This window comes from Gossypium raimondii, chromosome 9 (assembly GCF_025698545.1).
Source record: "Gossypium raimondii isolate GPD5lz chromosome 9, ASM2569854v1, whole genome shotgun sequence".
Lineage (NCBI taxonomy): Eukaryota > Viridiplantae > Streptophyta > Magnoliopsida > Malvales > Malvaceae > Gossypium > Gossypium raimondii.
In genome coordinates, this window is record NC_068573.1 from 1,153,772 (window position 1) to 1,176,016 (window position 22,245).

The 22,245-nt window shown below is 33.1% G+C and overlaps 1 protein-coding gene across 1 annotated transcript; it reads left to right on the forward strand.

The window, feature by feature from the left end:
- The first annotated feature begins 1,530 nt into the window (after positions 1-1,530).
- Positions 1,531-10,963, forward strand: LOC105798056 (uncharacterized). The gene is made up of 8 exons (XM_012627940.2): positions 1,531-1,888; positions 2,355-2,463; positions 4,152-4,267; positions 5,154-5,273; positions 5,412-5,501; positions 5,858-6,006; positions 10,170-10,422; positions 10,533-10,963. Exons 1-8 carry the CDS (start codon positions 1,667-1,669, stop codon positions 10,683-10,685), a joined length of 1,212 nt encoding a protein of 403 aa, XP_012483394.1. The 5' UTR covers positions 1,531-1,666; the 3' UTR covers positions 10,686-10,963.
- The last annotated feature ends 11,282 nt before the right edge of the window (positions 10,964-22,245 follow it).

Genomic DNA, 22,245 nt, shown 5'->3' on the forward strand with positions numbered 1-22,245 from the left:
ATTTTTGTTGACATTGCATCTGTTAATGGTCACATCAGTGTTGCCGTTAAATACTAACAGTCAATTGTTGAAAAATCGAGTTTGGAAAACGCAGCGGAAAATAGGTTTTAGGGAAAACCAAAGTTATAAAAAGTTTTTCAAAACAAGAACTTGGTTGTATTATCTAAAAAATAGCACCTTTTGTTTCGTCTAGGATAGACGCTTCGACTAAGTAATCTTCTATGCTATCCTCAAGCTCATGTCAGTTAAGTGTGGGCTCACTTCGAATAAAAAAAATTCTTCACAAAATTATCAATGGGGAAATTTGCAATTTCTCTAAACTTTTGGAGCAAATTATAAATAAAAAATATCTCTAGAAATTTTCTGAAATAATTTTATCTCTACAATTTTCTCTTAAATTCAAGTGTGTGTGAATAAATGACCCACACTCTCCTTACATAAAGAGAGTTAGAGAGAATTCAACTAGGATTAGAATTGCTCACGTTAATATTAAATTAATAAATTACTATCAAGATAAGTATTAAATTAAATTTAATATCTCACATTAATATTGAATTAATAAAATATTATCTTTAGAAGTGTTAATTTGAAATCAAATTACCTAATAGAGGGTGAGTTTGGATGGGCGATGCGTTTAACTGCGGTTAGGGTGGGTTTGGATGGGCGATTGGGTGCGGTGCGGTGCGTTTAGCTTACTTTTTGTCTCACACTACAATATCGTTATAGTATCTAATCTCACCACCACCGCTGTTTTTACACTAACCGCAGGTAAACGCACCGCCCATTCAAACTCACTCTTAGTGTAAAAACAGCGGTGGCGGTGAGATTAAATACTGTAGCGATACTGTAGCGTGAGACAAAAAGTAAGCTAAACGCACCGCATCCAATCGTCCATCCAAACCCACCCAAAGTCCCACTAGGAGTATGATTTTCCCAGTACTCTATCATCGGAAAACTATCGCCGCCGACCATCCCCCGACTGTCAGATGGTCGCTATCACAATCGTCGTGCCCGATGGTGCCATTGCTGGTGTAACTTTCCCCTCAGCACCTCAAACCGTTGTCGTTATGTCCAAATAGGCCTGGGCGGCTCAGTGCCTCCTCGCGAGACTGCTGGTGTCGTGGTTGAGGCGGGACTAGCCGCTCGAACGATTGGCCCTATGCCCATCCTCTCCTTTTTCTCAATCGGTAGGTGTCTGGCCAGGCCGATCGTTCGTACGACCAACCACACGGGGTGTAGTATCCCTCAGCCAGGCATTCGTATGATTGGCCCGATGTTGTCAATGGAGTTAGCCAAAACCCCAGCAGGTTGTTTGAACAGCTTGCTGTCATGGCCGGAGCACTATCGGTCAGACATTCGCATGTCTGATTGGAGTCGTAACAGGTTTGGCTACTATTAGTTCGGTCTAGGCCAACGATGACTCGATCGATTCGGTCCAGCCTTCGGTTGGACTATCTGCCCTGTTTCACACACCGGCCCAATTTAACCAGTTCGGTCTCAATTTGTTTTTATTATCGGGTTTTCAAATTCAATTATACATTATTGGCTTGAAATTGGGAGCATTGCTAAAAGGGGTCTCCGGCTATGCCTTTTCTAGCTCTTTGCTCTTGCTCTTTCTCTACCATCAATTACAGCTAGAAGGAGACAGTTTCCATTAAGAACAGCTATGGCGGGTTCCACTAGCGGAACCACTTCTTCCAATCCATCATTGAACCCTTCTGCTCCCAAAATCCTATTAGCCAAGCCATCAGCTGGGCCGGTCCCTGGTAAATTTGGACGCGGAGGTGGTGAAGATGAAACGGCGCCGCATAGGGCCCGTCTCCCTCCCGTTGGTTCCCTCAACCTTCTTTCTGATTCCTGGGAGTTCCACATCGATCGATTTTTGCCTGTAAGTTAAAAGAAAAAGAAAAGAAATTTTCACTTCCTTTTTAACTCTATTATCTTTTGTTGGATGCAAAAACTTCAGATGGAATGGAACTGAAAATCGTTCTTTTAAAATTAAATAATTTGCAGTTTTTAGGTCTTCGTTTGATTTCTTTTTTTTTTTTTGGCTATTTGATTTATTATTACTTATTCTTGAGCTAATGAACGTAAAATTATAATTGATTCAAAATGTATTTCTAACTGTTTTAGAAAAAAAAATTTTAAATCGTGCATTTTGTTATTTAAAAAATATTAATTTGTGGAAAATATTATTTGCTTTTGTATCAAAGTGCGTCCTTTTGTTTTTTAGTGAAAAGCATGTAGCAATAGTACTGACCATAGATAGCCTAAACTACGGGTTCTTCAAATGAGGTAAAGAATCAGATAGTTTCCTTGGCTAAAATGTTTTGTTTGTTTTTTGTGTATTGCAGTTTTTGACTGAGAATACTGATTTTAAGGTGGTTGGAATCATCGGTCCACCTGGTGCAGGCAAGTCGACGATAATGAATGAGCTTTATGGTTTTGATGGGGTATCACCTGGTGAGTAACATTTTAAAATTTAGTCTCTTGTTTAACTTCTTTACGCAAAATGGAAGTGCTTGATTTTCTTCCATTGAAAATTGCTTAGATTGAGGATACACATGAAATGGTAGTTTTATGATTGGTATATGTTAATCATTATGCTTTGTCTATACTAGTTCTTGAAATTAGTCTTTTTGGTGTCCAATGGCTTATCTACTTTATTGCTTGTTAGTTTCCAGCTAGGAATTCTAGTCATAGTCTAGGAATTCTCATTTGATCTTCAAATTTTAGCAGCTTATATCTACATTGGCTTGAGATTCCAAAAGAAAACTGGAAATGAGGTGTAGATTATCAATATATTGAGGTATTTTCTATGTAGTTCCTAGTGCGATCATTGTATATTATCTTTCAGATTAATTAGCCTTGTTATCAGCTTTATTTTGCTCTTCTAGTAATATCATTCAAAATTAATCATATAAAAAAAAACCTTAAAACTCGAAATGCCAATTAGTAAGTGAAAATTAGAAGAAGACAAACTCATTTTTGCTAGTTTTCAAATTTGGTGAAATTAAATAATTATAATAGGTTAAAAGAAAGTCGAGCATGTGATAATGGAATATTTACCAAGTCAACATGATATAGTCATATAGTGAAATTTTCAAAGATTTCTAATTTTCACTCTGTTGATGAACTGTTCTAGTTTATAGCCGCTGATACCTTTAAGTTCTAGCCTTCTGTTGACATCATCTGTTTTTCAATCATACCTTAGTTGAAAACTGAAATCTTACTCTACTTCTATACAATCGTATTTATTTTTTATGCCTAACCTGCAATAAATCTTTAGGTAGACATTTCGTTTATTATATGCACTGGTATGCCACTTATCAAGTTTTACCCTGAATCCATTTCCCATAGGGTAATATGGGGTTGAGAAACGATGGTCAATTTTCTATTAGTTGGTTATACTTATAATGGACTAAGGTCCATTTGGATGGGTGGTGAGGTTGACTCCAATGAGATTGAAAACAACGCTTGCAAAAAGATTAGTTTTTGAAATGAGATTAAAATTAGTAGTTGGATATGTTTGAATAAAAAAGAGCAGCAATAGTGAGGTGAAAATGAAAAAAGATTACCATTTAACACAATATCCTAAAAGTGTTCTGATAAAATATTGTAAGTTTTGTTGAAAGTATTACATATTATTTAGTAATTAGTTTAGCATTTAATGATAAAATTTATTTATTAGTTTATTATAAATTTTGTTTATTTATGTTAAATTTAACAGTTATTTTAAATTTTTTAGATAAAAATGAAAATGAGGAAAAAAAATGAAAGGTTAAGTGATAGGGATTTTTTGTCATGTCACCATAACCTCGAAGGTAAAAAGAAAAAAGGGGTGCGGTGAGAAGGATTTTCACTGGACCTGAAACTTCTAGTGAGAAAATGGAGGTGTTGCATGGTGGGGATGATCGGATACAAAAAAAAAATGTTCAAATTGCCCTGAAACAGAGGTGTGGCTACATCCAAATGCATCCCAAGCGTTCTCATCCTCTTCTTAAAAGACTTCATATATCCAAACTTTGTTTGATAGTAGAGTATCAATTTTTGCATTAATTGATACTTAAATGCCTTGTTATTGCTATTGAAGTTCAAATCTATTTGCACATTGGAATATTCAATAGATAACCTTACATGCTAATTTGCAGGGATGTTGCCACCATTTGCTATACAGTCAGAAGAAACCAGAGCAATGGCAAGGCATTGTACTGTAGGTATTGAACCAAGGATTTCTGCTGAACGGCTTATACTACTTGATACCCAGGTTCCAAGTTTACTACTCTCTTTTGGTTACCATCTTCTTTTTCCTTTTCTATAGACTATAATCATCAAATGATATATGTATTTTCTTTTGAAGCATGTTTAGAACTTCACAAGTCCAATTAAGGCTATACAAAGAGAAATTATGAGCTGCTTTGATGTTATTATAAAGTTCTCTTAATTAGAGAAGATTATAAGAAAGCCTTCCCATCAATATACTCTTAAGGGAATAAAAATGAACCAGAAGAAAATTGGATACCTTTGATGCTTTTTTATTGACTATTGATAGTTTTTTCCCAATTATGTTTGGGAAGTAACAAGCATTGAAAGATTAATTTTAGAGGCCATTCCCATAATTGGATAGGAAGTTTCCAAGATATACTGTTCTTACTGGGAAGCTTTAAGGAAATTAAAATACCTCTGTCCTAAATAGGCATGAATGAGACTCTTTACAAGTTAGGAATAAGCTACACACAGTCTTCTGTGTTCTGAGAATTTTCTTCCCTATCACCATTTCTCAATTTTGTCACCTTGTCAAATGAGGCCTAGAGTTTAATTTGAAACCTTCAAGTTGCCCTTGTTTATACTTTATCTGTGTGCTTTCCTGAAAAAGAAATGCCTCACATGAGTGCATGTATATACCCATGTGCATATTGTGATTGGATTGTTATGCCCTTTAGGTTTGATACCATTACTTTAACATTTGTCTTTCTGCTTACATATCATTCTACTTGTTGCATAATCGATTGCCTTGAATATGTGCACTCTCTAAATTCTTCTACCTAGTCTCGCATCCATGTTTTTGGTTTTTCATACTGAGATTATTAGCAGGGGTTTTTTAGTTCTGGTTTGTGACATCATGGTCATCACTGTACATTCTTGACTTGCAGTCTGTTTTCAGTCCTTCGGTTTTATCTGAGATTATGAGACCTGATGGCTCATCCACGGTTTCAGTACTAAGTGGTGAGTCACTGTCTGCTGAGTTGGCTCATGAAATTATGAATATCCAGGTAATTGAGTTGCTAGCATTTTGCTTTTGTTTTATATATTAGTGCTCTATATTTAATTTACACGATATTTTCCTTCTTGAAGTAAGATGTTTGATAATATGTCTTTCTTTTTTGGGATGCCGCAAGAAATCTTTTTAGCTTGGTGTTCTTCTAGCATCTATTTGTCACATTTTGCTGGTGGTGTCTGAGGGAGTCCATGATAATAGCATGTGGCACATGATGTTGACGGTAATATTCTTTACCACTTTCCATGTACATAATATGCTGCTAGTCTGTTACATTGGTTATTCGTATCAAATAATTTATTTATGTACTTCAGATTTGTAGTTGTAAGCTGATAGTGATCTTTATCTGAAGCAAGAAATCCTCTAATGCTGCTGCTCTTATATTTATTTTGGGTAGATAGATGATGACTTAGATCCTTCAGTGAGTAAAATGAGTTTTATTGGTATTTGGCCATATGAAAGAAATGTCTCGGTTATGACCAAAAATTTTAAAAAAAATGTTGATTATGTTTCTTCAATTCTTTTAAACTCTTGCAACAATTTCTTGTTTACACTATTAATTAAAATCTCTCTCTATAGGTTGACTTATTGAAACATGGCATTCCTGATCCATCTTGCATAACCCCGCTCCATTCACAGAGCTCTACATTGGGTCTTCAGAAAGAGGGCAAAGATAAAGTTCATGAGGTTGAGGAGTATATTGGTACCCCTGTTTTTGTGCACACAAAGTGAGTTATATTTTCCCCTATGATACTATTAGAATCATGTTGCAAATTTAATAAATAAAAAATAATACACCTTATTTATATTTCATCTCTACCAACCACAACACAACTATGTTGCGATAACATGTCTCATGGATCAAGTTTTAGCTCACTTGATTGCTATCCTGTATGACACTTGGATGTATGCTTCCACACAAGTTAGAAAAGCAATCTATTACTGCTAATTCTTTAAATAACAAAATGCCTCCAAAAAGAGCTTTATATGGAACAGAACCTTGACTCACATCCAACATGTATAAGCCATCATGCACTCTATTACTGCTAATTCTTTTCCCTATTTGTAGGTTTTGAAAAACAAAATAATCAAGAAAACTCAATTTTACAATTTAAGGCTTTGGTGATAGTACTCACAGATGAGAGGTTGATAGGAAACTTAGGGACATGAAGTACAAAAGATAGTGTAATATTGGGAGCATAGTAACAGAACCTGTTCCAAATACAGAGGTAAAAGAGGCATCAGTTATTTGGACACTATCTTTTGTTTGACATGGAAAATAATTTAAGTTAATCTTTAAAAGATCCTGAATAATTCATCATTCAATATTAATGTGGGCATTAAAGGCACTACCTATTTTCATCAATCTGGGATAAAAAAATGCCTGAGATGTAGAATTTTATTAGAAGAAAAAACCTCAGAGGAAGTTGTCTCCTTAGAGTTTGTGGTTTTCGATAAATTTGCCTGGGATCTTGTTGACTTAATGCATTTCCCTTCGCAACCTCTAGTGGGTCAACCATTCAACTTCCAATAGGTTTCCTTGGTATGTTGTGGTTTTCCATGATAGTCACAATGTATGTACTTTTTTTAAGGTTATCATCTTTTTGTTACTCTTAAGAGCCACTTGCAATCAACCCAACTTTCTCAACTGGAGCTGTACAGAACATAGCACCTCTTTTACTTTCTTCTTGCTGTACATAGGAGTATGCTTGCTTAAAAGAAGGAAACAGAGTTTTTCGTAGGATTTAAACCTTGATCTAATCGTACTCATTATTTAATCCTGCCAGAAAATTATAAACTCATTCTTTTTCTACTTGCTTCTAAAACTTTAATGCATCTCCGGTACAATCTGCTTGGAAGTCTTAATAATAATCTAGCTCCTGTCCTAAGTTGCTTAGTTCAGAAAAATACTCTTCTTACCTTGTTTAGTAATGTGAACCTTATTTTGAATTTAAAAAATCTGAGCGATGTTCCTAACATGCCAGTAGGTGAGAGAAGTTGAATTCCATATTTTTGCTGTAGTGTTGAATAACAGGTATGTTCTGTAAATCTAGGGTTGCATAGAATTGATGAGCCTTGCCATAACGAGAGGTTTTCGAGTCCCATTGGTTGAATGTGAGATTATTTGGCACTGGTTTCTCATATCACCAGTGATGTAACCTTGTAATCCTCTAGCTTTGATGAACAATAAGCAAAATTCAGCCCATGTAAGATAGTTGTTCCGATCAAGCTTAACTGGACTAATTTGTAATGAAGGGTTGTTGGAGCTAGTAGCATATTTTATCCTCTACCATTTTATGAATGCAAGAGGAAGAGAAAAAAGAGAAAAACAGACAAAAGGGAAAATCTTATATAGATAAAAATTGTGGTTGGTGATAGCCAAAAAGGTCCCAGAACAGTAGCTTACATTACCCAACCAGCAACTCAATAGTAAGATATCTAACCAACCCCAAATGATGTCATGGGCAGAGGAGGTAGCCTTAAAATATGCATCGAGATCAATGACGACGGAAAGAAGGAATTATGACAGAATGGAGGTTACAAACTGGTGCTGAGGAAAGTACCCAGAAATTGACAGAGGCGCGTGAGGCTCAAGTCCAGGTCAATTGGTCACCGGATCAAGGGTTTCATGGGTGATGGGATTTAGACTCCTTTGGTGGGGGTGATGAGAAAAAAATGGTAGGCCTAAGGGGTAAGTACCAAAAAATTTAAGGGTAAACTACATAAATGGTCACCTGACTATTAGAAACTTTCTTGTTAGGTCACCTGACATACATTTTTATTTTTTTAAGTCCAAAACCGTTAAATACTTAACAGTTGGCTGATGTGGCTGTTAAATTAATGAATTGTTTTTTTAACATTTATTTTTAATGCACATCATTTCCTTGTCATATAATAATTTAAAGGAAACTATTAACCCAAATCACCCCACCGCATCCCTCTCCCCTCCCGGCTCCTTCCCCCACCACTGGTCTCCCCTCCCTCTCCCCTCCCTCTCCCCCACCGTCCCCTCCCCCCATTGTGCCACCATTCATAATCATTGAAAGCCTTGATTTCACACTGTTGGCCAATACCCTATGCTTTACTCTTTTAAACCTTCCATTTGTCCTCACTTGCAACACCACCAATCCGCCAATAAAATGACAAGTTAACAACTACGTATTACAAGCACTTAACCGTATTTAAGTTGATAAATATAATCTGAGTGGCTGCTAATATAGCTTGAATCACACACTCAACAAGTTCTTCTCCATTAAGCAGTCAACAATATCCTTTAAGCTCACCTCCAATGGAGTAAAGTTAATGCCTAGACTTTTCACTCTCTCCTGGGACACCTTAAATGCTGGAAATACTGGCAGGGATTCCTTCTCATCTGAGCATCTGCCATCACCAAAACCTTCAACTAGTTACTCACACACACACTGATTACAAATTATGTTTCAAGTTAATAAAACTTGCAAAACCACCTCTTAAATGGTAGAAGATTCAAGAACTGCAACTACTGCATGATTATTACTAGAGGAATAAACATATTGAAGGGTTGCAAGTTGTGCAGTGTAGTATGCATGGGTGATATATAAATGAAAGTTGTTGATTCTGCTAACAATTATTCATATCCCAGAGGCTTTTACCTTTGGGGAAGAATCAGATGAGGATTAAGCTCCTGTAATATCTTCACTAGCTCAGAAGGGTACACAGATTTCCCGGCTATGCAGTACCTTTGGGGAGGGGACAGTGAGGAGAGGGAGAGGGAGGGGAGAGCAGTGGTGGGAGGAGGAATCCGGGAGGGGGTAGGGGAGAGGGACGGGTGGGGTTTGGTGATCTGGGTTAATAATTTTTTTTAATTATTATATGACATGGAAATGATGTGTATTAAAAATAAATGTTAAAAAAACAAGTTATTAACTTAACAGCCTCATCTACCAATTGTTAAGTATTTAACGGTTTTGGACTTAAAAAAAATAAAAAGATAAGTTGGGTGATGATTTTGTAACTTTTTGAAGTCGGGTAACCTAACAAGAAATTTTATAATAGTTGGGTGACCATTTATGTAGTTTAGCCAAAATTTAACTCTTTAAGGTTTTGGGATATCTACAATTTTGGGAAATTCATCTCAAGTCTGGAATTGTCTCTGTACTGTGTTAAATCAGAGAAACGGTATATGCAAAGAAAAAAAGAAGGAAGAGAATGAAATTAGTAATGACAATCCCTAAACATTTACTCAAAAAAACACCCCCTAAACATAATCTAATTGAATCAGTTAAATCCCTAGTAATCAGCAATCTGTAGAAATCAGCTATACACGCCATCAATGATACTCTTAGCTGTTAATTAGTGAACGTTTACCCTTCTCCCATTCATTTCTTTGTTTGGAGGTGCTTAGAATTGCAGTTGATTTCTAGTTAGCAGCTTCTTTTTTGACCATAACCAATTTGTTCTTTAGGAAGGAGTCAGTTTTCGTGAAATAATGAATTTTTCTTATCTGTAGATGTTCTCTTAGAACTATTTGATTGTTGATATATCGAGGTAACTAATTGTTATTCTTCGATCTCTTTTTTAAATATTTTGTCAGTTTTCTGGTTTCTTATCTCCTTGGTCTAGGGGGTTGTCTGGCTGAGAGAGCTTACTTGGTCCTGGTTGATCACATTTATTTCCCTTCACTCGATACTGATGCAAAATTTGACATATTATCTGGATGATTTAAAAGTTAGGTATTGCATTATTTACTTCTGATATTAAATAGATCTCGAGTTTGGTACATGATGTAAGGCTACAAGAACTCTGTAGTCTTCTCATATTTCATCAGTATGTGCTAGATAAGCACATTTTCTTGTTGATTGTTAAAGATCCACTATAGTAACATATGTATTTGTGGTCTTAATGTGTATAGGCTACAAGATCAAGACCTTTCTCCGCCTAATATTGTGCAAACGAAGAAGGCGCTTTTACAATATTTTGGTTCCTCTTCATTTATGAGACGGAAATGTGCAAATAAACCCACTGATCAACCTGCTATGACTCAGATTAATACTAAAGATACAGAGTTGCTTGATTTACTTATGATCCCTTATAAGAACAAAGACGACTCTCCTGAAGCTCAGTGTGAAAGTTATGTCTCCTCACTATGGAAATTACGCGATCAGGTCTCTTTCTATCCACCTTTTTCCCCCTGCAGCTATTCTCCCTGGCCCTGCTTCTTTAAAAAAAAAAATTATTATTATTATATCAGAAAAATAAGTAGTGTTATTCGCAGGTTTTGTCAATGAACTGCCCTTCGTTTACACGGAATGTTTCTGAACGTGACTGGTTAAAAAGTTCTGCCAAGATATGGGAATTGGTGAAGAGCTCACCTATTATTGCCGAGTATAGCAGAACATTACTAAGTTCTGGTATGTTTAGGAGATAATCGTTGTCACCATCTGTATTTGGTCTGTTTTAGTTGCTATTTTCGACAATATTTCACCATTGTCATGTCAAGCTTTCAAATACCATATTGCAGTTAGGGTTGGTGAAAGATTTGATTTAGTGGGATATCAACATTATTGTCATCTGGTATTCCTGGTTGGAAGAATAAAGCATGAGTGTTGTAGTTGAAAACATCAATGTTGGATTAGGATTATTTTCTGGTTTCCCTAACCTCACAAATAATGCTTTTGCTATTAAATTTTCTTTTTGTGCCCACAATCCCAAAGTTTATGGAATATTAATTGCTCAATAAATTAGTACAAGAAGAAATTAGTCCTCGTAGGTTTCGAATTTTAAAATTTTCAGTTGTCACTGATTTCACTCATTTAAAGTTTTGTTATTTCTCAAATCTAACTTGGGAAACATATTATTTATTTTATATATTACTTGCTAAAATTTTAGTTAATGAATTAATGATGTCAAGATTGAAATTGACAAATATGATAAATATAGGAATTTAGAATGATTCAACTGGAGGATATGAATAAAATTTATAACGGTATGTTTAGTACAAAATTAGTAAATAAATTTAATCAAATAGATTTAATTGTTATTATTTGGATCATGACTAAAATTTTAAAATTCGAAAAGTGTATTAAATTTGATCAAATTAAATTACAAATATTAAATGCGCAACTTTTGCAAAATTTAACCAATTAGTAATAATAACCTGTACACCGATTATTATTTGGTCAAGAAAACAGCAAAATTTCTCCCGACAGTTTTGCCTCTTTAATTTTTGGTAACTTAATTGTGTGAAAAGGTCATGACTTATAAAGGGACCAGAAACTGGGAGAAACATGGTACTAATAACTACTCAACTCACGCACCCTACCTTCCACTAGCGTTTTCCTCAAGATGCAATATAGTTTTGAAGTTTTACAACTAAACTAAGGCTTCTCCTAATTCCTGTATGTCCTTCTAGATTGGTTGAGAGTGAAAATATTTTATTATAAAGTTTATACTAAAGTTGATATATATATATATATATATATTTGTAACAACTCGATTTCCAGTGATTCTAGAATCCTATTTCCGATATTTGAGTAATAATATTTACGAGGTTAGTATTAATTTTAATTTAAGTTTGGTCCTTTAATTTTGTTAAATGGATAAGTAATTATGGTACAATGACTCAATTGTAAAGTGGTAAAAGTTAATCACTCTAGATTTTTAAATTGATAAAAGGGCCAATTAAGCAATTGGACCAATTTTTATATTGAATAGTGGAAAATGATGTAGGATTCCACCATGTTTAATTAGTGGCTTGATTAATTAAGTTAATCAAGGTTTGATTAAGTTAATTAAAGTTTATTAATTATTAAACTAATTATAAAAGGAAAATTAATAAAAAATAAAAGCCATTCTCTTCATCTTTTCTTCTCCACCGTTTTTGAGAAGAAGAATAAGGGTATCTAGCATTTCAATCTTTAGTCCTTCAATTGGTAAGTAATTTCAAGTCCTTTTCTTATAATTTTTATATATTTGAGGTCCAGGAGCTTGATTTAGCTAGCCCGTGTACCATTTTGTAAAAATATTAAAGTTTTTAAAAGTTTCCATGATGACTGGTTAATGAAATTGGTGTTAATTTTTTAGATTTTAAGCTTAGAAGTGAAAAAGGGCTAGTTTGTAAAGTTTAATTGTTAGTTTTTGAACATAGGGGCTAAAGTGCATGAATTTCTAAATTGGTGTAATATTTCCATAATTATTGTTAATAGAGGGTCATAGAAGGATGTAATTGAGATCGATTTTAAAATCGAGGCTCAAATTTGAAAGTTATGACAATTTTGGTTTTAGGGGATAAATTAAAAAAATGCAAAATTTTATGAAACTTTCAAAAAATGAAATTGAACTGTCATATGCATGCAATAGGATATTATAAGGTATTTGGAATTGATAAATTGAAAAGAATTATCATATAGATCAAGAATTGAATCAAACGAGAAAAATCGAGCAAAAGGTAAAATTGAGGATTAGTCCTCAACGTTTTATTTGTTGCTTTTTTTGCCAGGTAAGTTCATATGGTATATTAATATGTATTTTTAATATATACTTGAATTATAAATTTGTGTTGTGTGAATGTAATTTGAATTATTTACGACTTTGTACAGGAAGGTGAGACGTGGACTACATTGTAAAGAAAAGGGTTATATGTGCTAAATATGCTTAAGTGAACGTACTAAAGGATAGGATATGATTGGCATGCCAATAGGGTTATTTTCGCGCTGGTATGAGTTATATGTGATGATACGGAGTATTTGATTGTATGGAGTTTATTATCGACCATAGTGAGATCCAGCACTTGTTGCAGATCATCGAATACTGAATGTCACTACGGAGACCTTGGTGTGGTGGAGGGACGTATTGTTATACGATTATATATGATAGCGTACATGCATTGCACTTCGATGCCCTGGTGTGGTGTAGTTACTCATGTATCCAAATTTATTTATTAAAGTTCTTCGGGCTAATTAGTTAATGAAAAAGAAAAATAACAATGGAATGATATGAGTTTGGTTTTGAAATATTTAAATGTTAATTGCACTATGCAAATGGTATTGAATTGTTGATTTCATGTAAATGGTATTAAATTGAATTACATGTTAAATGTTGAATTACCATATGACTAGGTTATATGGTGAACTCACATTGTTGTTGTAATTTGCTATGTTAGGAAAACTTTGACAAGTTAATTAGTTTGATATGTTTAATTGTAAATCGAGGTAAGTTTATCATTTTTATACCTATAAACTTACTAAGCATTCGAAATACTTACCTAGTTGTTTTCCCTTTTCCTGTAGATTGTATATTTGCGGAACGTGTCAATCGAATCGTCCAGAAGCTCACATTATCCTGCTATCAACTCGGTAGACTTTTGATCGTTTTAAATTCCAGTTATGTGGCATGTACATAGGTGTTAATATATATATGGTTACCTTGGAAATAATATTTTGGTTTGAGTCTTGGTTAATGGTTGATTTTGAGAAAGTTAATGTTCATATCTATATATATGTATGTTTGGTATTATGTTAAGCTATAAATGTGGCATATGGCTGACAAATTTGAAAGTGAATTGGTATGGTATATGATGATATTAAATAGCTTAAAGGTATGATTGATTAGGTTGAATTTGATTAAGTTGAATTGATAAGTTTGATGTCAAATTGTGGAATTGTTGCATTCGATAGTTGAAATGGTTAAATAGGATGCTTAGGTATGAATTTGGATTGGTTTATGCAGGTTTTAGTGTGCATTTAAGCACTAATTGGGTAAATGGTTAAGTTGGCATGAAATAGTTATCAAAATGCAAATTTTTGACAATTTTGGCTCAGAGGTAATGATACCCTAGAAAGGGGTATCGATACATTGGTTATGTTTCTTAAAATTTCAAACATCGAACCTAAAAATGGTATCGATACTGAGATGATATATTGATACCTTGAGAAGGGTATTAGTACTTTATGTCTGGTATCGATACATTCATTTTAATTCAACTATTTTTAAAACATCGAAGCTTAAAATGGTATAGGTACCTGGTAGGGGTATCGATACCTAACCTGAAATTTTAAAAACTTTGCAATTGGTCCTATTTCATGTTCGAAATAGGAAATGAGCTTTCATGAGCTCGATTGCGTATTGTAATTTTTTTATAAATGGTGATGATTGTGATTTTGGAATGTTTGAATGTTTAAATTATTTATTTATATTATTTTTTGACAGTAGTTGCTTTGGAACTGATGTGACATCCTAGATTGGACCTGACGAATAGGTCGAGCGATGGGTGTTTTTTGAGACAATAATGCACAATTAATAACCAACAATCAATGTCTAAATTCGAAGGAATGGTTATAAGTACATGCCAATAGTAAAACCAAGTAAAAAGTATTTATGAAATATAGAATTTGCGGAAACACTTGAGACGATGATGTACGATCAATAACCAACTTCTAAATTACTTGTAAATCTGCCCACAAAGCAGCAATTCGAATATTGAGCGTTCCTCAAAGATCATTGGTGTTCAAATAAAGTATAACAAATACCATATAACAAAGTTAAATTGCGAGCATTTTACCAAATACATATTATAACCATATTCGATACAGACAAAGCAACATAGTATGGTGACAATCAGTATTAGCACATGTTTTAACCGATTCTCTTTTATTCACATTCGGTATCTTTTAAAATCATTTAGCCAATGTAACCATGTTTGGAACAACATGTCGGTTACACGAATATCAATCTAGTATCTTTTTATCTTGTTACGATATGATAAGTCGATAAATCTATACTCCAGTGTGTGCAAAGCAAGACTTAACCAATCAAACCTCGTAATGCTCTTGCGCGTAACGTTTCTGTACTCTTTAGCACACCAAACAACTAGAATAAATCACAATTTAAAGAGCTTTATATTCTATGGCATGTCAATCATATCTGAATAACTTTTCAACATCTATGAGGGCCGAAATAATACAAATTATGACTGTTATCAATTTAAATAAATATTTCACACTTTAAACATACAATATTAACATCACAATTAATATTCAAAAATCATTATTAAACCAAACACATAAGCAAATAACTTAGCAAAAATTATATGATGTTTTAGAATTTAAAGAACACAAACTGAAAATCTAAGCTATAACCGCTTTAAGTTTGATCAATCCTCAACCACCTTTTGTTTTTGCTTTAGAACTTTCGACAACTTTGTTCACTTAAATAACACATTCAAAGTTTCAAATCTTATAAGATTCAACTAATATGGATGCATTTAATGTAACAAAACCCTTTTCGCTTTCCAAAGCCCAACTAAAATCCTATCAATATTCAACTAAAACACCACTAACTTGGTTTCTAAAGACTTGATATAGATTTTATTCTAATTTAACACCTAAATCCTCTGCAAAATTCATCAATAAAACACCAAAAGTCAAACTATCCCCTTTCTTGGCATGATCCACGACATTGGGAGAATCACTCAACGTTGTAAAACTTCTCTTTGGATGATTGTAAAAACATGAGAAATCTCACCCATCTTCCTTGTTGATTGATTTTGGCTCAAACATTGAAGAAACATTTAGAAAAAATATTTTCTCTTCTTACTCTTTCTATAGCCGGTGTTAGTAGAAAATGGGGAGCAAATATTCACGTCAATTTCCCTTGGGGAATAATAACTAGATAGCCCTTATCTTCTTCCTTAATAAAATCTATTCCTTAGACTTGTTACCTCTCTATTCGACTTTTCATTCAAAATACTCATAGCCCAGTTTAATAAAAAATTAATATAAACTAAATTACCAAAAGTTCTCAAGGAAAAAAATCACTGCACAATATTTTACAAATAATATGATGTTTTTTCTTGGGAAACCTCTTGATTTAAATCCTGAAACATTGCGAATTTCGACTCTAGAATTTTTGGGGCATTATAATTCTCCTTTCATTAAACATAAATTTCATACTCAAAATTTAGCTCGATAAAAAAGTTTAGGATATAGTTCACGCATAACCTCTTCAAGTTCCATGTAGCCTCTTTTGACTTGTGATTCCTCTAAAGAACTTTAACAACTGGTATACATTTATTTCTCAGCTCTTTAACATCTCGAGACAAGATTTTAACCAATTCCTCATCATAAGTCAAATATTTGCACTTCTATCAACTTAGCATGAATAACATGAGAATGATTTGATCAATATCTTCGGAGCATTGATACATGGAAAAAATTATGTATACGCTCCAACTCAGGTTGTAACTGTGGCAAAATTAATCAATGATGTGCAAGTGTACACAATTGTCAACAAGTAATAAAGTACTAAGTAAAGAGTATCGTCTCCACAGGGACTGTTTATGCAAATTAAAAGTTGCAAACTTAACACTTAGCAAGTTGATTATGTGATTAAATAATTAAGAGTGATAAGTGAATTAATTAATCTACCTAAAATTAATCCAAGTATGCAAGACAAAATGCAACATAGAATATTAAGCGACAAGTTTTTAAGAGTTAATCACAATGACATGCATAAGCTAGAACAATTACTTGCCCTTAACTTAAAATTATTAATAACAATGCTGAAGATATTACTGTGTTCCCGTGACAATTTGGATATTTACTAACTCTGATTTATAAGTTATGAAGTTATACTTTTAAATTTTAAGTCTCTTTAGCATACTTCTATGTTCAATTAACTCAAAGTTCAATAAGCAGACCTCATAGTTAGGAGTTATGCAAGGTAGCAACATTGCTACATACCATTACTAATTCAATTTCCAACAAATCAAACATGCACCATTCAAATATTGTGTCTATTAATTACCATCTTGTTCAGATTAATAAATTAATTCAATTACTTCCCAACATTATGCATGTATGAGCAAATATAATCATGAGATTATTTAAATGAGTAAAACAACCAATGCACAAAACATCATCAGCAGAGTATGAACAACACAAGCTAAGGAATTGCAATCATTCTAGCATCAACAAAATTAAGTCATTCTAATTAAATTGAAAGCATAAAACTCAATTCCAATTAGACCTGTCCATGGCGGGCAAGGGAGTTGACCGCCCACAAAAAATTTTCAGCCCGTTTACTAGGCAGGCCCTACCAAATATGGGCTCTGAGATTTTGCCTGAGCCCACCAGAAGAAAAAATATGGGGCCCGCCCGTTTTAATTAAAATTAAAATTATTTTTTAATAAAATTAAAACTAATTGTTATTAAAATTAATTGTTAGTAAAATTATCAAATTATTAATTGTTAATTGTATTAATTGTTGTAATAAAATCTAACATTTGATTAGTAAATTTATCAAATTATTAATTGTATTAATTGTTGTAATAAAATCTAACATTTGATTAGTAAATTTATCAAATTATTAATTGTATTAATTGTTGTAACAAATCTAACATTTGATTAGTAAAACAAACTTGATGTTTTATTATTATTATTTTGTAACACTAGTCAAGGAAATGAAAGTAAATAAATTTAAAATAAAAACTATTATATTTTAAAATAAAAATATATATATTTAATATTTTTTTTTAGGTAGGTAGCCCTGCCAAAAAAATCTTGCCGAGGTCTGCCCATTTTTAAACAGCCTAAAATTTTGCCCAAGCCCATATTTCGCGCCTATATTTTTACCCAAACCCTCCCATATTTCGGACGGGCCGTCGGGCCGGGCCACCCGGCCCATGGACAAGTCTAATTCCAATCATGTTTATCAACTTGAACAAAGATAAAAGAGTAAAGGGAAGGGAGCTGAAAAACCGATTCTTGTAGATCTCCATGGCACTGCTCTTGTTGCTTATCCTTCTCTCTTCTTTCCTTGCCGTAGCTACTAAGCGTAAAGCTTTCAAAATGAAAAAAATTGGCAGCTCTCAAAACCTATCAAATGCTCTCTTAATGCTATGAGAGTGAAGAAATATTGTGAGAAATGGAAGTGAAGAATGGGATGTGAGTGAGTGATCCTTGAAGTGTAACTAGCACCCATATTTATCCTTATGAGAGCTCAACGTCCCTTGCCTATTTTTAGCCTCAACTCTTAATTTTCTCTTTGGAAGTGGTCGGCCCTTGAATGGTGGAAGAAAAGTGGATTGCATGCCTCGTTTGGTTATGGAGGTTGCATGAAATGTGGAGGGAGGTGGACAACATTCTTGAATTATGGAAGAGGACTCCTTAATTCTCTTATGCTTACCAAGTCATATGGACAGTTTGGGCTCATTCCTCCCTTAGTGGATGGTTTGGGCTCCTTCCTTCCTTAATGGGTTGTCCAGACTTGTTTACCCAATTCAGAATTAGGTCAAGAGGAGTTCTGAGGTCCACTAAGCTTCTTTGGGGCATCCAAAAGATGGCAACACATTAGCCTAATCTTGTAGGTCCTTTTTGCTACAGGGATGCTACAACATTAGGCATCAAAATATGTATTTCAGTCCCTTCCCTCTTCTGGGTCTACTAGACACTTTTATAGCTGAAAATAACTTGTTTTAGCACATAAATTGACCAAAATGAATTATTCCAAATAAATATGACAATAAACAAAAATTAGAATGCTTACAGTAAAATTGGTCATTGAACACCCCGGACTTGCATGAATTTGTAAGTTAAAAGACTTTAAAATAAGTATATATTTTAGAGTTATTAGTAACACTTATCATTAAGCCATTGGATCAATCCTTTCAATTATTTCATATGGTCCAATGAAACAAGGACTAACTTTCCTTTTTTGAGCACCTTTTCTCATGGCAAAACTTTCAAGAACTCTTTGGCATCCATATTGTACTTTATATATTTGCGTTTAAGATTAGCGTAAGGTTCTTGTCTTTTTTAAGTTGCCTTTAATCTATCTTGAATCTATTAGACTTTTTCCTCGATTTTCTAGATCAATTTAGGTCCAACTAACTTTCTTCTACTAAGCTTTGTCCATTACAACAGTATACAACATTTACGACTATAAAATGCATCATATAAAGTCATTTTGATGCAGAAAACTCTACGAATGGAAGATGTATCTCCCAACAACCATCGAATTTTATGACAAAATGACATAAAATATCATCCAAAATTTGAATAACTTTCTCAAACTATCCATCTATTTGCGAATGAAAAACCATACTAAAATTTAATTGAGGCCCCAAAGCCTCACACAACTTCCATAACCTAGACATAAACCAAGGATCACAATCAAAGATAATAGCGATAGGTATGCCATGAAGTCGCATAATCTTAGCTATGTACAATTCTACATTCTTTTCCAAGGTATAATCAGTATAGATAGATAAGAAATGTCTAGATTTTGTCAACCTATTGATCACTATAACCCTAATTGCATCATTCTTCCTCAGAGTAAGTAGTAAACCAGTCATAAAAGTGATAGTGACTCTATCCCACTTTTACTCTAGAATTGCAATAGGTTGAAGCAATCCTAATGAAACCTAATGCTCACCTTTGACATGTTGATAAGTTAAAAATTTTACCACGTATTTGGATACATCTCTCTTTATACCAAAGTTGTAATAATTGAAAACCCTGTAATTATTCAAACTCAATTTAGGCCTAAAGTCAACGTAAAAACCATGTTCTGATACCAACAAATGTAACACCCCTTATCTGATCTAAAGGTTTAGTTTGACAAAGAGCACCACCTTAATCGCTAGAGCAATCTCAATCGTTCAATCATTTCTTAGTTAAACACAAGTTTCAATAGTCCAAATAACTTTCCAGGAATTCATAAATAATTACAAGCAAATGTTAGCTTTAAAACATGTTGTAAACACTAGTTCAAGATGAAATTAGAGAAATAGTAGCTCAGGTTTTGTAATGCCCCAAATTTTTGGTATGGTAAATGGTACTGTTTTGAGACTTGTTATAGTGAAATTATGAAGAAAATTCGAAACAAGTTCAGTAAATGAAGCCTTGAGGATTAATTTGATTTGTATAAAAGGAAAACTCGAGAAATGATGGTGAATATGAGATTTTGGCATATAAGGACGAAATCATAAATTTCAAAATTTAGAAAACTAAAATGCAATTTACCCAAATTGAGAAAAAAAGAGTTACTAATGATTATTGGACATGAGGATGAATTTGAATATGTGTTAATAAGATGGAAATCACATTTGGGACTAAATTGTAAAAATTAAAAAGTATAAGGGGATAAAAATTTTGTTCATTGACTTGCAAAGTTTCGATACAAACAAGCAAGATTCAAAACCTTACTTCAAGGGACGAAAACTGCATTTCATAATCACTCCAAAACACCTTTAAATCAAACATATACATTGTATACATAAAAAGAAACTTAAAATTCATGCAAGACTCATCATTAACTGAATCAACATTTAAAGTATGCTAGCATACCAATATAGCAAATCACTTGCAAAATAAAACATGAAATCAAAATAGGTGCGCATTAATTCACTCAAATAAGGCCTCTAACTACCTTATGGCCAACACCATATACTCAAAGGGTTATAGCAAACAAATTACACTTCATTACAAGACTATTAAGTAGCAATGAAACTAACCTATACATAAAAGACGAAGACTCTCTAACATATGCCACTAAAGTCATGAATCATATATAAATCAATTTCATACTCTTTAGTCTCACTATGGTGTGATGTTCCAAGGGGTGGCTTGAGCTTCAAAAGCCTTAACGCCAAAACCGTCACATCCCGAAAATCGGGTTAGTAGAATTGGACATTAGATTATGGGTTTGAGAGAAAAATTGAATTTTGTGTCATAGGAATTAAAATATGAATAAATAAATAATTAGTTAACAATATAAAAAATAATAATAATTAAATAAAATAATTATGGTATTAAGAATCAATGAATTAGTAAAGATTAATAGAGACTAATTTGGAATAGTAGTTAAAGTAGAGGTTAAATATTTAAATTAAGACTAATTGTTAACAAGGGAGTTATTAGAACAAGGAGAAATAAGAAAGGACTTAAAGGGCAAATAGCCTAATTTTAAAAAAAAAATGTTAGTTGGCTATAAAAAGCCACATCCAACATTTTTTTATTTTTTTTTTGTTTTTCTCTATTTATTTTTCATTTTTAAATTTTGTTAGATCTAGATTGGAGAATTTACTCTCAAAAATTTCTACATCTCTCATATTTTCTTGGCATCCAAACATTATTTATTCCTTCAATTTTGCAAGAAAATCACTCTTTCTTCTCTAATTTCTCACTTAAACTTAGCTCGGTTTTGCTCAATTGGTACAAATTCGTGGAGGTTTTTGAATTGAAGGTAAATCTATTATCTTCTTATGTATTAAAATTTCATTAGGTGTTTTTAATTTGAATTTTCATAGATCTAAGTAAGAAAATTAAAGATCAATGGTTTTAAAGCTATATTTTGCATAAAAATGGTGAATCTCATACTACAAGAGCTAAGAGATGTTTTTAAAATGATTTGTAGTATATTTTCACGAGAGTAAGTGGTTTACAAATTCTATTTAATAAAATCTTTAAGTAATTGTATGAATTAAATGGTTTTCTTTTGAGAATGAAGATGAACAATGTTTTGTTAAGTATGACTCATATTTTCAGTCAAATTTGAGAAATAATCTTTTAGTTAAACTCTTTTTATTTGTTTCAATCAAACACTGATTAGTTTAGATTATTTTTTTATTATTTGACATATGAATTTAGCCTATAAATAGACTCTTTTACAACCTTAGAGCAAACACCCCATTTAGAGATTAGAACTCATAACACATTTAGAGAATTTTGTGTTTTCGTTTTGAGGGTTCTTTGTTTTCGGGGTTTAGTTTTATCTCCATCTTTTGTACTTTTCGTTCTTTTGCCATTATAGTAAAATTATCTTTGCCCGTGGTTTTTTATATTCTTTGGAGGGGTTTTCCACGTTAAATTTGTGTGTACAATTTCTCAATTTATTCCGCTATTTTTGTTACTTGTTGCTTAATCGGGTCGATCCCTTACAAGTGGTATCAGGGCTAGTTCAAAGATCAGCCCATTCAGATATAGCAACAA

Coding starts and splice junctions, on each gene's coding strand:
- LOC105798056 (XM_012627940.2), top strand. CDS start 1,667: ATGGCGGGTTCCACTAGCGGAACCACTTCTTCCAATCCATCATTGAAC. Junction 2,464..4,151: donor TTTTGATGGGGTATCACCTG/GTGAGTAACATT, acceptor GCTAATTTGCAG/GGATGTTGCCACCATTTGCT. Junction 5,274..5,411: donor ATGAAATTATGAATATCCAG/GTAATTGAGTTG, acceptor AAATCTTTTTAG/CTTGGTGTTCTTCTAGCATC.